Genomic DNA, 18,908 nt, shown 5'->3' on the forward strand with positions numbered 1-18,908 from the left:
GCACTATTCTTTAAAATATGCACTTCCAAGGAGAGCAAATGCTCCTCAAGCGAAGCGTGAGTAAGAAGGTTAATTTAAAAGACCATTTAAGATGCAAGGAATACCAGTATAAACAGTTTTTAAATGCATTTGAGCTCCACTCTCTGAAGCGGCATATTTACCAGTAACTACACATCCACACAAATTAATCCACTTGTTACTTCCAGAATTAAAGCAGATGTTAATTCTGAAATTAAATTTTTTGTTTTCAGTAGGCATAGCAGAAAGGAAACAGCAAAGCCACATTTCATTCTCTGAGCATTGTTAAAAATTGTAGTGATATGCTGACTTGTGAAAAAAATTCCCCTCTGAAAAATCCCCAAGGGCTCCTTCCTAAGCACCACGTTGAGAGCAGATGGCCACCATCAAGTCTGCAATTCCCAGTCTGGCCTGGCAGTCCCACAGATCAAAGATATTCTTTTCATTTTGTGGACAGGGGGAGGAGACAGCTTGAGAGATACAGACAACTAGGTATGGGAGGCAACAGCAGTTTCCACTAAGAACATACGTACACATTCGATTTCCAAACCTGTCAAGTGCTACTTCCATTAACTTCTATCTTACATTTGGTTTCCCCTCCTTTTTTCTTCCATGTTTTCTTTTCTGCTACTGAAAAGTTTTTCAAACAAGGTGTCAGGAAATTGGTAACAGTAAGGACACAGTAGAACTGACCATCGTCAAGCACTGCCAGAAACACAAACTTCATGTAAACAATCTGTTGTTGCTTTTTTTCCATCTTTATTTTATTTTGAGAAAACCCCCCAAAAGCAGCTTGTAACAAATGCCCTATTAGAACCATGCAAATGGTCAGAGCTGTTAGTTAACTGGTAACAAATGCCAACCAAGCTAGTGATTGTTAGGTTCTCCTCTTTAGCCAGGAGGACATATGATGAGGAGGTGCTGTTTCATTTCCTCTCCTTCCTCCCAACCTTCAAATGGGGAAGTCCTCAAAGGAGAGGAAGAAAGAGCATGTTTTTAATTCAAATGCTGCATCTTAAAATACTATTGTACAACACTTGTGTGAGTTTGATTGTAGATCTATATATACACAGCAATTACTATTTCACTTTTACACTCCAAAATGTGAGTATTTGACCAAAACCTTTATTTTGCCAGAGCTAATTAAGGTTTAGAAATGAAAGTAAGCAGAAAGAATGCCATGAGGACTCTCCCATAGAGCTCCTTTCCAACTGACAGATGCAACAGGAAGAGGTTGGAAAGGATTTCCTCATGTGCAAAGAGGCCTGACAGACTTAACTCTGAGGCATTCAGACCTCTCCTCAGGAATGCTTAGCCTCCCTATGAAGACTTCTGTCTTTTACATTGATTCAGCATTCCTTACTTCATTTCTACTAATTCTTCCTATTCTTCCTTTACAAGGCTGGAGAAAAGCATATCATGGTTTCACTATAGTTAACTTAGTCCTGAAAATCTTACTTGGGAAATAGGCTGTGCAAGAAGAAAACCTCAAAACTTATTACTGTCTCTCTCACTCAGGCTTAAATCCAGCGACACATTCCATAGGGAGGGTGCCAATGCTACAAAGATGCTGGTACCTTAGAGGCTGAACCTTCCACTGACAAGATCACCTTAAAGCAATCATGATTTAGTTCAAACTAAGCTTTAAGACCCTTTAGATATTGTCTTTCTTTAAAGGTCTTTAATTATGTGTCAAATGTCATGCAATAAAATATATTTCCCATCAGAAGAAAGAAGTGAGAAGACAACACACCCCACGTTTCTCCCAGTCCCGATGAGTAAGTTTTCTTTGCTGACACACACAATAAATACCACAAAGCATTGTACTTCCATCAACTCCCTCAAAAGTTTATCTGCTTTTACAACTTGTTTATCAAGTGCTGTACTACAGGATATTACTCCTCTGTATGAATCTGGCACTTCTTGTAACTGCAATGAAAAGATCTAACACAAGCACTGGCTTTGTAACAGAAATGCAAGTTAATGCACACAATTCATGCAGAAGTAAATTAATTAAACCCCACCAAAACAATTACTTATCTCAGTCAGGAAAACAAAGACCTGCATACGCTCAATAGCTTTGAAGAAGTACTGTTATTCTGGGAAACATACCTTTTTTTGGCATTTGGATTGTTTCTCTCTCATGTTTCTACATCCAAAACTTAACAGTGTCAACTTACCTTCCACGCTATCAGAACAGGAGGTACCAATTCCAGTGTCCCCACTGTCGGAAGCTATGCTGTGTCTTCTGACAGGATTGCTTTGACTGCTTGATGAAATAGTTGCGGACTGCCACAGGGATTCAGTCCCAGGTAACCATCCCACTGAGGAATAATCTGAGCCTATAAAGAAGGAAGTCAGAAGTCTGTCATTACAGATGCAATACAGAAGTCAACAACAATATATCAGTCAAGACAAAAACTGAATCCCATATTTCATAGTTCAGTTTAAGCCAGACTCTGTGCCAAAGGGTTTTTTTAATTAAAATTGATATATTTATAAACATTAAGTTAGTGTGCAAACAGTTAACGGGTTTACAAGATATGCATCATACAATTCTGACCCTAGAACTGATTCTCAACCCACAGCAGAGGAATTTTTCATTGCAATCATTTAATTCCAGAGAGACTAACGAATTTTAGGACAGAAACCAGTTAAAAGTCAGCCAGTGAAACAGTAATTTCCAACTATGCATAAACCACATGACCTATGTGATAAAATAAAGCCAGCAATGAAATCGTTAACACTAACATCTAACTAATTCATTATGTTCCACTTTTGATAACCAAAAACCACTGATAAAAGACAGACTACCAACTTAGGCAGGCACACAGTATCTGCACATAAACTGTCTTTGTGAACTATCTACCAATCTAGTGGTTTCTTTCATTTTGGTTATTTATTTATTTGTTTGTTTATTTGTTTATTTAAACAATTTGTTAAAATGTTAGATTTTAAAACACAATTGAGAGCAACAAATAATTCCTCTGCTCAAGGAATTTGAGAATAAGTGACCTACTTCATAGTCACTCTTAAGGGAAAGCACACCACAGAGTACAACCCCAGATGACCACCACAATTTCCAACAGCCAATATCTAAATCTGGGCATTGTTTATAGGCAGAATACCAATTGTCATGTTTCCAGCCCAAACCAGCAGACCCACATAAAGAACCTTGGAAAAAAAGCACAGCCTGCTCTTGATTTTATATATGATCACATACATACACCCCCTCTAGCAGTTAGCTTTGCATAACACTTTCAGCAGGAAATGACTCACGAAGTATCAGTTCACATAAAGTCCCTTATGCTACATGTGGTTATTTTTAGGTTATTTAAACATTTTCAGCAGTGTCCATCCAAAGCCGTAACAGCAAGTGGCCTCTGCAATGACATCTGCAGATCATTGCTGTTTCCAGCTGTACTTGTTTCCCAGTAAATTAAATAGTTTAGAAAAGGATGTAAAAATGACTACATATGTGTGTGTGTGTGTGTATACACACACCCCCCACACATATATAAGAGTACATATACACTTCCCTTATAGCAGCCAAATCACTAGACCTACTAGCCAGAGCCGTAACAGCTGCTCACCAAGCCACTCATAAGTTGAGGAATATAGTACATGCTTCCTTACTACATGCAGTGTATAACTGTAACGTGACATCTAAGGCAGTCTGCTTTCTGTAAGTAGGTTCTTGGAGGTCTAAGATATTGCCTGTCCATCTCTTTTGTCTCAGTTTCATTTTCCTTTGATGTTACTGCCTCATCTTTCCTTTAACACATTTTCCTATCTCTTCTCATAAAATGTGATTCTTCAGAATCATTCAACTCTCCTTCCCCTTCATTCTACTTTAGCCATACCTTGTGCAATATATTTCCTTCTCCATCTTAGACTTTTTGCTGTTCCTCCCCAAAAGTATCTTTAACTCTTAATGATTCTACTGAGTAGCCTTCAAGCCCAAGGGTGAGGCAGCAGAACAGAAGATCAGAGGAGCCAGATGTGAATACAACTGCCTGTGGCTCACCAGTCAGACCTTGTAAGGAGGTCCCAGCCAAGATCCACTTGGTCCCAGCAAATACCACTCCAGGTATCATCCTTCATACCACCCTCTCTGTGTCATCATCTAACGTACTGAAATGTGCCTGTTTTGCATGCAGCTAGTGGGAAATTGGGACGTTTCTTCCTTTCCTACCACCCAGCACATTTTTCACTAAACACTCTGGGTGTTTTGGGAACATAAATTTTTACCATCCCTCCCTCTAAATAGGTCTATTTTCCGCAAGAGTTCCATTTCATACCTCTCAAGCTGCACCTCGCTATTCCAGCAAGAGTGAAGTCAACTTATGGGAGCCCAAACTAATTAAAAAGACAGTTCTACTTTAGGAGACATTTACAATGCTTTTATAAAAGAGAAATTTAGTTTCATTTACCCTTGATTATGCTGTTCTCCACAATACAACTCTGTAGTGATACTTCAGCTTTCATGGCATTAAAGAAGTGTTAAAAGAAATGCTGTAGATAATGCTACCTCTACTGCACACTAAATAAAAACAGCATGAAGTGTCAAACTCCTTAGATCCCTTGGTTAGACAAGCATTCAGTATGTGAACTTATAACCATCCATAAACAGCCCCCAAAACAGAAAGATACTTTTCACTTTGGTGGAACTCTAAGAAATAAAAGCTAAAAATACTACTGACAATACAGTAACTTAGATAGGAAAGGATGTTCAGAGGTCATCTACCCTAACCCTGAGCCCAAAGCACGACTAATTAGATCAGACTGCTCAGGACCCCATCCAGCTGAGTCTTGAACACCTCCAGGGACACAGCTTCCACAACCTCTCTGGGCAGCCTGTTCCAGCGTTTAACCATTCTCCCTGCAAAGAAGATTCTCCTAACATCTCACCAGTGTCTCTTGTGTTCCAAACATATTTTGCAACCTATCCCCAAAACCACAACAATACAGTGCAATGAGACTCAACAAAAAGGGTTAACATACTTGGAGGGGGCAGACAGTCACCCCCACTGGGATCTCTACAGGTACTGTAAGTTGAGGAAATAAAAAGCATCACCAAAAAAATGTACTATCATCTACTCGCAATTTTACACACAGTTTGGGGACACACCAAGCCCCAAGTGTGGTGCTGAAGCACAGGTCCAGGAAGACTTCCTGGCACAACACAGAAATAATACATCTTCTGGAGCAGCTCTGCATCCAGGCAAATTCGGCATCTCTTAACTTCAGCTCATGAAGCCTGATTCTTAAGCTGGTAGGCCTGTAGAGCGCTGCTATGCATCCATAGCTACACATAGATCAGCATGAGGCCAACAAGATTTATTAGCTTTGGCTCAGCATAGGCCTGCCAGATCCCATCTGGCTCTCCAAGAAAATATTCATGTCTCTCTGCACCGTGCTCTGGGCTCCAGAAGGGTTTCCTCCCTCATGCACTCCCTCTCCCTACCCCCAGCAGCACACAGCTGGCTGTGAACAACAAGAATGCACCCACATTGCTGTCACTAGGACCATGCCTTTCCCTTACTGCCATCCTGTACAGAGGCGTGGACAGGGGCTGGGATGCGGTGGAAGAGATGGGAAATAAGACTTTAGACTTCATTAGTCCAAGGCATTGTTTAAAAATTCATTTATTAGTTTCATTATTTGACATTGACCTTGTGAGCAAAGTTTTTCAGAACCACCTAATGACATGCTCTCCGTTCTATTATCCTTTTCAATACCTCTCTGCAAATGTCTGATCTTCCACACGGTAAACAGCTTCATTGAAAGAACCAAGGATAAGAGGGGCAGCAGATATATGGGAATCTCCAGGCAGCTCAGCTAGCACCCCTGCTTTACTCCACTGCTCTAATCTCAACCCTGTCAGTCAACAGCTACTGTCCCTCTGCCGACAATAGGAAGTGTGGCAAGAAAAATTCTAACAGATATTCGTGCTGCCAAATTGTATATTAGTGTCTGACTATGATCACTCCTTACTGGGCCAAGAAAATCTACTTTTCACAGGATTTAACAGAAGAGAAAGAAAAGCAGTGTCACCCTACCCAGCTGTAATTTCCAAGGACAAATACAACAAAAAAAACCACATCAAGATCCCAAACAAATCTCAGAAGGAGCCTTGTTTATAGAAACAGTTGACTGTGTGCTTGAATTTGGCCAGTTAAATATACCAACATAGTGCTGCCTTTCCAGCCTGTGCATTTATAACAGATCCGTTAACAACTAAGTATATATTAACTGCAGGAAGTAGATTATATTTTAGAAGAGAACAGTTGTTGAAATTTTACTCCACAAAAACATGTATCTTTTCTGCGTATTACAGAATGCTGTCAGCAAGGCACCTAGTTAATTAGGGATCACTACCACTCCTAATTTCGGTGGCATGCACAGATCCCACATGACCCACATATACAAAATAATAACACCATCGCTTTATATTTGGTTACTAAAATACCTCTAACATGCTTGAATGTAAACACATTATTTTAACTTACAGCTATGATACTGTCTAACTAGACGCTGAACAGAAAGCTATAGCATAAGACTTAACGGGGTTTCACAGCACACACATCCTTAGGTTAGGATACTGATTTTCCTATTCCACACCATGACTTTGACAGGGACTGTGACCAGAAGTGAAACACTCCCAACAGACAGTGTGAATTGATACCTCCAAATAGTTTGTACAATAGTTTTCCATGCCACAACAGCACTGAAGCCTGCCTGAAGCTCTTTCAAGGACAGAGTCAGCATTTCAGCCCAAACACACTGCCAAAGGAAATGAAGGCAGGGGAACCTAAAATGAAAAAAAAAAACCAACAACTTCCCAAGAAGTAGACATAAGAGCAGCTGTCATACTTTTAAAAAAAACTATACAAATACAATTTAAAAAAAAAAAAAACAACCAAAAAGCAAATACTCTTAAAATAGTGCAATAGCAGCCTCCTTCAATCAAAAGATGAAGGAAAAGATAAGTGGAATTCATTCAATCTGATACCCTGACACAATAAAAAGAAGCAGGCATGCAGGCATGTAAGTGTTCCTTGCAGACCCAGGCAAACTTATATAGACAAATTAATACTCTTTAAAATAATATTAAAAATCTGGCATCCCAACCCTGATATCTAGACAAATATTTCCTCAGTGCGCTACGTCTCTATGATCCCTCTGCAAACAAACTTCGACTTTTATTAATATAAATGTCCAAAACAAGTTCCAGATCTACAATACAACCTCTTCTCTTCTGTGATGAGCAGTACACTGGTAAGAAAGGATTTTAAATGCTTTCAGGGAAGTTGGCCAGATGACATTTTCAGTACCCTTTTCACAAACACTGTGGAGGAGGTGGAAGCTCAGAGCTCTACCAGCTGGCCAAGAACTGAGGTACCAGAAGGTCCTAGCCCCTCCTGTCATGAATGCAGCAGAGAGTAGGTGGACAGTTCAGATTAATCTAAAAGCAAAAGGAGCAGGGCAAAGTGAGATGAAATGACAGCCCTAACTACTGAATTTTTACATTTCAGTTTCTCAAAAGCACTTTACAATGTCAGATATCTAAGGCATGATTCATCCTGAGGACTCATATCCTTTATTAGAGTGCTTTCTTGAAAAAGCCTGCAAGCTATTTAACTAAGTTCTCCTGCTTCTTCAGTTGGAAACTGATTAGCACAATCCTAAGTATGGAGAAAAATTAAAATGTACAGATATAGAGGGAAGCAGGGAAAGAAAAACAGGAATCCAAGAATTTAAGAATAATATTGAGAGACGGGCTTTTTCACTTGTATAGTCTGATAACATAAATGCCTGGCATATAAAGGCCTATGCCTGTCCTCTGTGCCATTCATGCTCAAAGGAATCATGAAATAGCATAGAAGAAAAAATAAAAGTAGAATCTAGAAACCCAAATAAAATCTTCAAAATACAATCTTCAAAGTAAATACACACCTGACTGGCATAATCAATTAGAAGAACGTGACAAGGGTCATATTTTAAGGACTATAACCTTGTGCTCCAATTTATTGAGAGTGCTAAATTTTAAGCAGACTGTCACCAAACCTCTGTCTTTCTTTGCCTATGGAATTCCCTAATAAAAATTAAATTGTTTAGGGTTTTTTTTTTCCCACCCACAGAAGTGGCTAATGGTACAATCTCTCATCGTAAATAATTATAGCTATAAAACCTTTGTCTTCTATACAATTCAGTGTGAGCTTTCAGAAGTTACAGCTTTTTATGCCTTTACAGATGTGTATGGCACTGTACAACAACAAGTAACAAGGTTTCCCATGTAGAGAAGGAGGTAATCTAGACGAAAGAATGGGAATTAAGAAAAAATATGTCAATTTGACAGATGAACTTTAAAGAATATTGCCATGGTAGTGAAAGACATATTCAGGTAGCTCACTGTATCAATCCCCCACAAGAGAGTTCATCATAAAAGGTACTCAGCTCTGTCTTCCCATCAGTGTCCAGCTGGCTAGCTTCTGCCACTGGCAAAAATGGATTTGAGCAGAGAATGCTGTTTGACATTAGAGCTAATCGGATCTAGTGGTCAGCTGCCATGCAAAGGCTGATCACCTTTCCCAGACACATTCTCTTTTGCTTTGCCAGCGTTAAGTCCTGCTTCTCCAGACCACACAGAAAGCGATTCAGGAACAAACTGTCCCCTCTTACAAAACAGGTTATCTGCTAATTTGATTTCCTAATCTGGCTCAGCAAGGGGTCCAACTAGAACCAGGGCCAAGGAGGGAGTGGGAACATACAGGCACACTTCTGATGTCTAGCAGCAGCTAGCTACTAACCAGGCTTACCCCCACTGCCAAACTGCACATTAAGGCAGATTCTAAACTGGAGCAAGATAAGGCATAAATCTTTGTCCTCCACAGTGAAGCCAGCAATCAGTTCAGCTAGCAGAAAGCTGTGTCCAACATATTTTGTTAGCTAAAAAGGCAGCAAAATCCTTAGACTGACACAGCATGGAATAATGGGCTCTGCCTCCCCGATTTCTAGTCTAGAAGGTATGTAAGACAAGAACTATAATTCAAAACATACTTTATAATTTTTCATACAGACAGCATTTAACTGCAGTTATTTAATATCAATATAATTATTAAATTCCTACCTTTGTCAGAAAAGAAAGAGTTTTGCTTTCATATCATCACTGACAGAGGCAAACTCTGAAATTCAATCCAACTAATGGCACTCCTTTGAGTATTCCACTTCCAGATAGAGTATTTGCATAAAACAGAACTTCAAAATACAAACTGCAGATGTTTCTTATTTCACGTTTGGCACACAGACTACATATATTACCTCATGCCTGCTATGCTGGCTTGCCTCTTTGTCTCTGGGCTCGATGCACTATTCGCTTCATAGAAACACAAAATTGTAATCTTAGTTTCCACTCACTTCCATGCCTTTTAAACATTCAAAGTTTATCACTTACAACATGAAGAGGGGAATTTCTAGGAAAATAAACACATTAAGTTATGCTTAAAGTTAATAAAAACTTTCAACAGCAAGCCCTCAGGACAAGCAGTCAGTTCCTAAAGCGTGTTAAAAAGCCGTGCACTTGTAGGTGACCAGCTGAATCTTTCCTTTACCAAAAGAAAACTAATGATCACAGATTATGTTCTATGTTTCAGCCCTTCTTGCAGCTTAGCTTTTTAACAAAAAAAACCTTCATACTGTACACCACCAACCCTACCTAGTATACTACCAGTCAAAACCAATACCTCCGTGTTTCCATCTTTACAACTACAATCACTTTTGATGTAAAATAATTCTACCAACCACACAAAAGTCCTTGTTCAATGAGTTTGGCATTTTGGATGAAGTTAACAGGAAGAGGTTAAGATCAACTCTTACCTTTGTTTCCTAAAAAGCCTCTAGCAAAAGTGATAAAGTTTTAAGTAGTTCTATTTTCAATGCCTTTGGGTCACTATACTCTCATTTTGTTTTCTTGTTACCCACAGAATATCAGGCCTTTGATCAGTGCTACTCACTTAACTTTTATACAAAGCATTAATTCTCAACTCTAAGAACACCTCCAAAGGTTTGGAACTGCCAAAAGATATAAACAGCTTTGCTGTACAGCAGACATTCAGGGAAGAATATATGATCTTTTAAAGAAACACAGACTTGAAAAAAAGTCTTATTTATTCTGAAACATATGAAAAAGTGGCAGTTTTCCACACCATTTGGAAACTAAGCTACAAAAGGAGTAAAGCAGACATTAAAAACATAAGGATACCTTATAAGGAATCTCAGATCTGACTCCAGGACGATTCAATTATGTTTCCTGTCTGAATACTACACCACCGGTCTTTTATCATATTATGAAGTTTTAAAAGCATCATTTGCTTTTCTACTTGCATTTGCTAAGTCTGCGTCAGGTACTTTAATCAATGAAGAGGCAGCATGACTTTTCCTTGACACTATTTGCAGAGCCTTTCCTCAGGGAGGCTGAGAGAATCTGCTATTACCTCTCCAGTCATTATCCATTATTCTGGACCCATTTCAGCCTGGATGAGAGTCCACTAATTGGTGGAAGCTGCAGTGTTCAGTGAAATTAACATCACTTTTTCCTGATCCTTTCTCTTAATCTTCCTTCATAGTTAATCTGAGGATTAACTATGCACTTCCTAATGTCATCAGCAGTGGAGGAACAAGACTGTGCTAGCAGATTTTTCAGCTATCGATCAGCTGACTGAAGAGCCGTCCATTTGACTCCAGGTATTCCACACTCACCTGATATCAGCGTAGACGCTTCCTACAGCAATTTCTCACACTGGGGTCAGACAACTATAAATCCCCTCTTCCGTATTTATTTAACTTAATATCCTCCTGGCCCAGCTCCCCAGGCTACCTTGCCATAAGGCTGAACAAGCACTGGAGCAGGAAGCAGTAAAGTTACATGAACAGAGGTACCCAGAAGGGTAGGAGCAACTACCCACTAGATTACCTTATTTGTAAAATGAAATGACACCCTGCAGTCGACCCACACACACTCCTTCAGGCAAAAGGGGGAGTCTACCCATCACACCTTCACACATTTCAGAGACTATCATCCACTGAAAGGAAAAAAAAGAAAAATAAAAAACTCAATACTTGCCCTTCTAGCATTTATGTTAATGCCTCCTTTTACAGAGGGGCCATTTGGTTCCCCAAACCAGCAAAGATCCCTAGGGAATGTGGACAGAAACATGCAGTGCCACTTACAGCATGGCTGGCTGCCGAAAAACAGGTCACTTGAGCCTAGCTGTGCAATCAATAGGATGTTCAAGCCCAGGCACCCAAGCCAGATGCTGCAAAAAACAGTGTCTGGGAAAAGCTAGCAGCCTCAGGGGCAATTCCATGGGGGTCAGCAGTTTCCAGGCATACAAGGGATGATTGCTCAGGACTAACACAAAACTATGTATACTTTTGAGCATCTTAACACAAATTATTCCCTGCTGCATGTTCTCCTCCTCTTGTCCAGCCATCCACCTCTGATGCTCTGCAGCAAGACTGCAGCCTTCCATGTGCCACATGTAGAATCTCCTCAACTTGCCCTAGACAGTGAGAAACTCCCATGTGGGAGACAGAAACTAGAACCATCTTAGAATTCCTTCTTCTACTTCCCACACCTTCAGCCAGTGTTAGCAGGAACAAACTTCAGCACTGTATACAGCATTAGTCCAGGTCTACCAGAAGAAATACTCAAAACATAAAGGTTTCTTTCTTTAGAAGTTGTATCAGGTGCAGGTGCCCAGGTGCTGGTGGTTGGCTGCAGGGCAGCCTCTGTGAGGAGCAGCTGGGGCTGCACCGTGCCAAACACGCCAGCTCCGGCCATCTGCAATGCACCCGCCATGGGGCAGAGCTCAGTTCCACAGCTACAATGGCAGCACCTCTGGGCCCCTCGCTGCCAGAAGAATGTTGAGGCTCTGGAGCGAGTCCAGAGAAGCTGATGAAGGGGCTGGAGAACAAGACTTACAAGGAGCGGCTGAGGGAGCTGGGGTTGTTTAGCCTCGGGAAGAGAAGGCTGAGGGGAGACATTATTGCTCTCTACAACTACCTGAAAGGAGGTTGCAGAGAGGAGGGTGCTGGCTTCTTCTCCCAAGTGACAGGGGACAGGACAAGGGGGAATAGCCTCAAGCTCCACCAGGGGAGGTTCAGACTGGACATCAGGAAAACATTTTTCACGGAAAGGGTCACTGGGCACTGGAACAGGCTGCCCAAGGAGGTGGTTGAGTCACCTTCCCTGGAGGTGTTTAAAAGACAGGCGGGTGAGGTGCTCAGGGACATAGTTTAGTGGCAGATTGGAATGGTTGGACTCAATGATCCAAGAGGTCTTTTCCAACCTAGTGATTCTATGATCTCTGGGAAGGTCAAAACATTGCCCAGGAGCAACAAGTGAGGGGGAAGGGAAGTGTGAGAAACAGCCATGTAAGCCCAGAGGAGAGAGCAGGAGGGGAAAGGGAACAGCAGCTCTGGGCACCTCAGCAGAGATTCCCCATTAGCTCCTAGAGAGGCCAGGCTGGCTCAGGGCAACAGTACAAGGAAGAAGGAGCGTGGAGAGGAGCTGCCATGGACTGACTCCGCAGTCAAGTTTCTTTTGCCCCTAATGGCACGTGATAAGCAATCCCCCTGTCTCCATCTCAACTCACAAGGTTTTCCATCCCATCTTCTCTCCTGTCTCAGGCAACTTTTCACTATATACTTATTCAGTACAGCTGTCTAAAATTAATGCATTCTTCTCAAAATCTTTAAACTAATTACTGTTTCCTTTAATTAAAGTTGTAAAAGCACAGAATTACTGAAATCACAAGCCAATATTCAGTCAGTAAATGTTCTAACATACAGTTACCATCCAAGAGATTAGAACAACTGCTAAACCTTAAGACCAATAATATAATATACACTTAATTCTATCACACTTTTCCAGCTAAGCGGTTAAGACGTTCATGTTTTGTACACATTAAAAAAGTGGATACTATGTCCATAAAAGTGTGTTGCCTGGAGGGAAGGGAAGAGGGGAAAAAGGCATTGTTTTTGAAGGGAAGTAACTCCTGTTCACCATGACTCAAATGCAAAATGTCATTTCACGTCATTGCAATCTGTGAAAGATAGCAAAGGCCATTCTAGCAGCCAGTCTTGAAGCTGGAATATACATGTGTGTGTGTGTGTGTGTATACATAATTATAGCTGGTAAACAATTTGAAGCCTACCCTTCATAAAACTATCTCACCATTTATTGCCTTGACTAGCCTGCAAAGATAAACCTGCCTTCTCACGATGTCCCGAGGTCTGTCATATCTCCATCTGCAGACTTATAAAACTTGTTACAGAAACAAATAATTGGATCTCTGCCCCCTCTTCCCCTCAAAGATCAAAAAAGAGTGTTGTTGTCATCCTTGTCCTCCTCACCTTGGCTGTGTTGTGAAGCTGTCTGTGGGCTCCATGGTTGTGACATTATTAAATAATGTCAGACCCACGTGTGTCACACTCGCTGCGGAAAAGACTTAAGTTCAAGAACACAGATGGCTTCTGGGGTTTGCCTTATGAACAAATCACATTCCCAGGGCACTAGGAGCAGAAGGGCGCAGGCCAGTATTTTTAAGAAGTGTCAATCATCCTTTTGAGCACCTTACTTCTAGTTTTCACCATTTCTTACTTTTGTCACCTAAACAGCTATTACCAGCCAAATTTCAGTAGTCAACTATTGCTAATTGCGGACAGTGGAGAGAAGCTTGACTAGAGGTGGTACAGTTTACTGAAAGCAATAAATACTTGTTATTTCATCTTAAAGCAAGTTTTGTTTCACTTTTCACATGCATCTGTTGGATGTATACAGCCTAACTGAATGGCTGCATGGCCCAGAGGGAAAATACACCTAGACGAACATTTTCATAGCCTTTAAGGAGTTACTAACCAACTGTGCATTTCAAAGGATGGTGTAGATGAATAAGCAAAGGGCTTGAAGCCCTGTATGCCCTTCACTGCAGTTATTTAAATTCCTGCAGCCTAGTGGGTAACTGCTGTCTCTACAGTGGTATAAACTGTGCTGCAAGGTCTTCGTAAAGAGTTAAATGTGTACAAGACAACTGAAAGACTAAGTTAACCATATATATTCCAAAACCAGCAATTTAATTTTTCAGGACAGATACTGAGACTGTAAGAAGCTGAATTTATTCTCCACAGGCTGCAAACTTTATCATTAAATCCACTGATTAAAGAAGAAGCACCTACCTAAAAATGAAGTCTCAGCAGAATACAAACAAGACAGCACTTTTTTTTTTTTTCGGAGAATGCACTCCTATTGAACTGAAAAGCAACAATTTGGAAGTGAAAAGAGCGAACAAAACTGAAGCCACAAATTAAATATTCTAAGAGGTGCCCTTGCCTTATATTTTAAGAAAATCAGAATTAATTTGCATCTATTACTGAAAATCTGATAAATCGTCTGTAAATAATTACAGAATTCTTCAGTAGGCACTTAGCTTTGTAAGGGAATTGTAACATTTTCAACAACAACAGGACTTCTAAATACTCATATCCACAGATAACTAAAATACAAATAGCGAAATAGAATGCTTTTCATTAGTAAACAGAGCTTAACAAGAAATAGCAAGTTACTGTTAATTTTTATGCTGCTGTTACCAGTATTTAAGACAATCAGAATCCATAGCAAGTAGGTGCCATTAAAGAATTAAAATATTTTGGCAGAAGAAAAATCCCTTCATTTTGAAAAATAAATGATTAAACTTTTGCTTCCTAGTAGGATGCTACTGTTATGCGACAAAATACTTTTCCCATGGACAGTCAGCTTCCTTCTCAAAAAAAAAAATCTAACCTGGCAATAATATAGTAGTACAGGATCTTAGTAGCCATCATCCCCTCATTAAAATGCCTGTGTAGAGCTAATTAACTTCTTATTTAAAGGGATTTCAAATCTCACTAAACAGCTTCTTGACTCTTTCAAAGTGAAACTGATGAAGGAAGGGGCTACTGTGTTAGAAATTATAATGCACAGATCACATCTCAAGGTTAAAACCTTATTCTCTTGCTTTCTAACTAACCACCATCTTCTGTTAGTCTGTCTTATCTGAAGTTAGAGATTTTACTATAAGTTTTGCTACCTTATACTTCTACTGCTTATAGCTAATTAGTTCAAAATGTACATTTATTAACCCTGAGTATTTAAAGGAACATGATGATGAGGACAGAAAAGCAATACACAAAATTAGTTCTCAAACCTTAAAGACAATTCTCACAAACAAGCCTAAGTAAAACATTCATCCAGTAAATGACTGATCAAAATTGCTGACAAATTCAACACAGAACTAAAACACTTTATTTGACCCCACACTAAAGGGATGACAGATTGGCACAATCCAAACTTTTCTGAAACAAACGTAAAAATAACACCAACAATCTTTGTAAAGGTCTGAAGTTTGTGTCATCGCGCACTTGCAATACAAGAAAAGAAAAACAGAAATAAGAACTGAAACACCCTATGGATTCCTGCATTTTCCATCAAATTAACTGAAATCTCTGCACTTAGTGCCCTGAACACCCAGTATCTTTGCAAGCTGTAACACAAAGATAATGCAACTCCATTCTTTCGCAGGAAGTATTAAAAAAAAAACCAAAACAACACAACACTTCAACATGGCAAATGTGTTATACATAGACATTAATAAATTAATAATAGTACAGAAAAAAAAGGAACAATGTCTTCTTTCACGTTACAGGGACTGAACATTACACTACTTGTAGAGACTCAGGCAGCTGCCGAGACAGTCTTAGCAGCTCTTGTATTTGTAAGAGAAACCCTGTCAGTCGAAAACAAAACAATCCTGCTATTTAAGTGTGTCAACTAACTGCAGGCACATTATGCAGTCATATCTTGCAATCCCAAAATTCTAACATGAATCTAAATTTCTGAAGGGGGGGGAATCACTCCAACAGTTAAAAAAATTAGTCCAATACGTGTACTGGCAGAGCCAAACCAGACTTTTGCAGTGATCGATGACTTCCATCAGTCAAAACATCACAAAATAGTTGCAGGAATTCTGCCACAGTAAGACAGGTGATATATTTTTAGATCCTGAAAAGAGCATCCTGAAGTGCAGGTACCCAGTGTTACCTGCCAAAGTCATGCCTTGCAGCTCTTCAATCATAGAATCACCAGGTTGGAAAAGACCCACTGGATCATCGAGTCCAACCATTCCTATCAAACACTAAACCATGCCCCTCAGCGCCTCATCCACCCGTGCCTTAAACACCTCCAGGGAAGGTGAATCAACCACCTCCCCGGGCAGCCTCTGCCAGTGCCCAATGACCCTTTCTGTGAAAAATTTTTTCCTAATGTCCAGCCTAAACCTCCCCTGGCGGACCTTGAGGCCATTGCTCCTTATCCTGTCCCCTGTCACTTGGGAGAAGAGGCCAGCTCCCTCCTCTCTGCAACCTCCTTTCAGGTAGTTGTAGAGAGCAATGAGGTCTCCCCTCAGCCTCCTCTTCTCCAGGCTAAACAACCCCTAATCAGCTCACCTAATTTTCTCCATCAGTTTTGACAGCCTTTACAGCTGAAAAGTCACCCTTTGGCTCACAGATTAAGTTGTAATGGCAGAGCCAAACCAGACTTTTGCAGCTATCGATTACTTTCATCGGTCAAAACATCACAAAACAGTTGCAGGAAATGTCACAGCAAGGCAGGCGATACAGTAAGATTTTCAGATCCTGAAAAGAGCATCCAGAAGTGCAGGTACCCCGTGTTACATGCCAGAAAGTAATGCTTTATGCCTCTGCAATCAGCTCCCCTAATTTTCTCAGCCAGTTCTGACAGCCTCTACAGCTGAAAAGTCACCCGGTGGCTCAGATAGGTTGTTACTGGGGAGACACCCGACCCCCAAGTGCAAAATCTCACGGAATCCCCGCCAAACCCGCACAAACCGGGCTCCAACGAGGCCAGAAGAAAAATAGGACTCGACCTCTTTGTTGCGGTCTAAATTCTAAACGAAGAAGCATAAAAGCCAAGCGATGCTCCCAGTCTCCGCCTAAACGGGATGCGAGCAAAACGGCGGAGGGAGGCTGGGAAAAGCCCAAAACGAGGAAAAGGATGACGTGGGCTCCGCTCGCAGCTTTCATCACCCGCTGACAAGGGGCCAGCGAACACCGAGACCCCCACAACAGCCGCAGCGGAGCCGCCGCAGCCGGATGGGGCCGAGCCGGCTCCGCGACGGCCCCGGCACCTTCCCCGCGCAGGGAATGGGAAGCGGCCCGGCCCGGCCGCACCGCGGCTCGTCCCTCCCCGGGCCCAGCCACACCGCGGCTCGTCCCCCCCCGGGCCCAGCCACCGCGTTTCCCGGCTGGGAAGCGCCTCGGCGGGACCGCACGAGGCTCCTTTGACCTTACCCGGCGCCTTGTAGCCTCGCAAGCCGAGCTGGGGGTGCAAGCCGAGCTCGGGGTGCAAACCGAGCTGGGGGTGCAAGCCGAGCTCGGGGTGGAAGCCCCCCCACATGGTGCTGGGTGTGGAAAGGGTGTCGGGGGCTCCGCCGTCCGGCTGCGGCGACCCGGAGCCGCTCGCTGTCCCGGCGGGGGCGGCCGCTGCCCAGGCGAGGTTAGCGGGGGGCCGCGGGCTCGGCGAGGGCCGCCGCCTGCCCCGAGAGCTCCGCAGCCATGGCTGAGGGCGGCCGGACCGCGGCCGCAGACAAAACTTGGTTTGTGGCGCTGCCGCTGCAGCCCCGGCGCCGGGAGCGGGGCGGGGCCGGGGGCGGGGGCCCCGCGGATGATGCCGCCGCTCGGGCTGAGCCGCTTGCGTAACCCGCCCCGCGGGGAGGGGGCGCAAAGGCCGGAGAATAGAACCCTCCAAGGCTCGGACTGAGCTTTCAGAAAGCGAGCGTCCTGTATCAGGCTTGGGCAGCGATCTCCGTGCAGCGAGACAAGAGCTGGTGACAGCACTTGGTTGCGGTCTAAGTTACATGCATATATATAAATTTTCCCAGAAATCTTATACATAGAATCATAGAATAACCAGGTTGGAAGAGACCCACCGGATCATCGAGTCCAACCATTCCTATCAAACACTAAACCATGCCCCTCAGCACCTCGTCCACCCGCGCCTTAAACACCCCCAGGGAAGGTGACTCAACCACCTCCCTGGGCAGCCTGTGCCAGTGCCCAATGACCCTTTCCATGATAAATTTTTTCCTAGTGTTCAACCTAAAGCCTGCTTTCCAAGGTCTAACTTCAATGTTATTATGAAACTCCACCACAGTCAAAACCCTTGCTAACTTGGCTCCAGCCCTTTGACCTTGCCTTTGAGAGAGGCAGATACCACAAACTGAGGTGATCACAGAAGAAGAAGCGTCTGCTCAGCACGGTTCATACTTGACACAAGACATTATCATTTTCAAGGAATGAACGGTGTCTGGGAAAAATACTGTCTAAAAGAAATCATGCTATCAGAAGGACATAGACTCAAAGGATCATGGACTTATAGAATGGTTTGGGTTGGAAAGGACCTTAAAGATTATAGTTTCAACCCCCCTGCCATGAGCAGGGACATCCCACTACATCAGGCTGCCCAAGGCCCCATCCAACCTGGCCTTGAACACCTCCAGGGATGGGGCAGCCACAGCTTCCCTGGGTGACCTGTGTCAGTGTCTCAGCACCCTCATGGTGAAGAAAATATTCCTAATGTCTAGCCTAAATCTGCCCCTCTCCAGTTTATACCCATTGCCCCTAGTCCTATCACTACAAGCCTTTGTAAACAGTCCCTCCCCAGCTTTCCCGTAGCCCCTTCAGGTACTGCAAGGTCACTATAAGTTTTCCTCAGAGCCTTTTCTTCTCCAGGCTGAACAACCCCAACTCTCTCAGCCTCTCCTTGTATGAGA

General features: G+C 42.4%; 1 protein-coding gene across 4 annotated transcripts in view; it reads right to left on the bottom strand.

Moving 5' to 3' along the window:
- CEP85L (centrosomal protein 85 like) overlaps nt 1–18,908 on the bottom strand; it is a 144,499-nt gene that overhangs the window by 96,617 nt on the left and 28,974 nt on the right. For 2 of the 4 annotated variants that reach the window (XM_069851775.1, XM_069851774.1), the window contains exons 1-2: nt 17,428–17,726; nt 2,199–2,360 (exon numbers count right to left, since the gene is read on the bottom strand). In XM_069851775.1, the coding sequence (XP_069707876.1) occupies nt 2,199–2,360; nt 17,428–17,533 (268 nt within the window). In that variant the 5' untranslated portion in view covers nt 17,534–17,726. Of the gene's footprint in view, nt 1–2,198; nt 2,361–17,003; nt 17,075–17,427; nt 17,727–18,908 lie in introns of those variants that run through there. The other 2 variants (XM_069851776.1, XM_069851777.1) reach the window with 2 other exon arrangements.

Source organism: Phaenicophaeus curvirostris, chromosome 2 (assembly GCF_032191515.1).
Source record: "Phaenicophaeus curvirostris isolate KB17595 chromosome 2, BPBGC_Pcur_1.0, whole genome shotgun sequence".
In the NCBI taxonomy this organism is placed as follows: domain Eukaryota; kingdom Metazoa; phylum Chordata; class Aves; order Cuculiformes; family Cuculidae; genus Phaenicophaeus; species Phaenicophaeus curvirostris.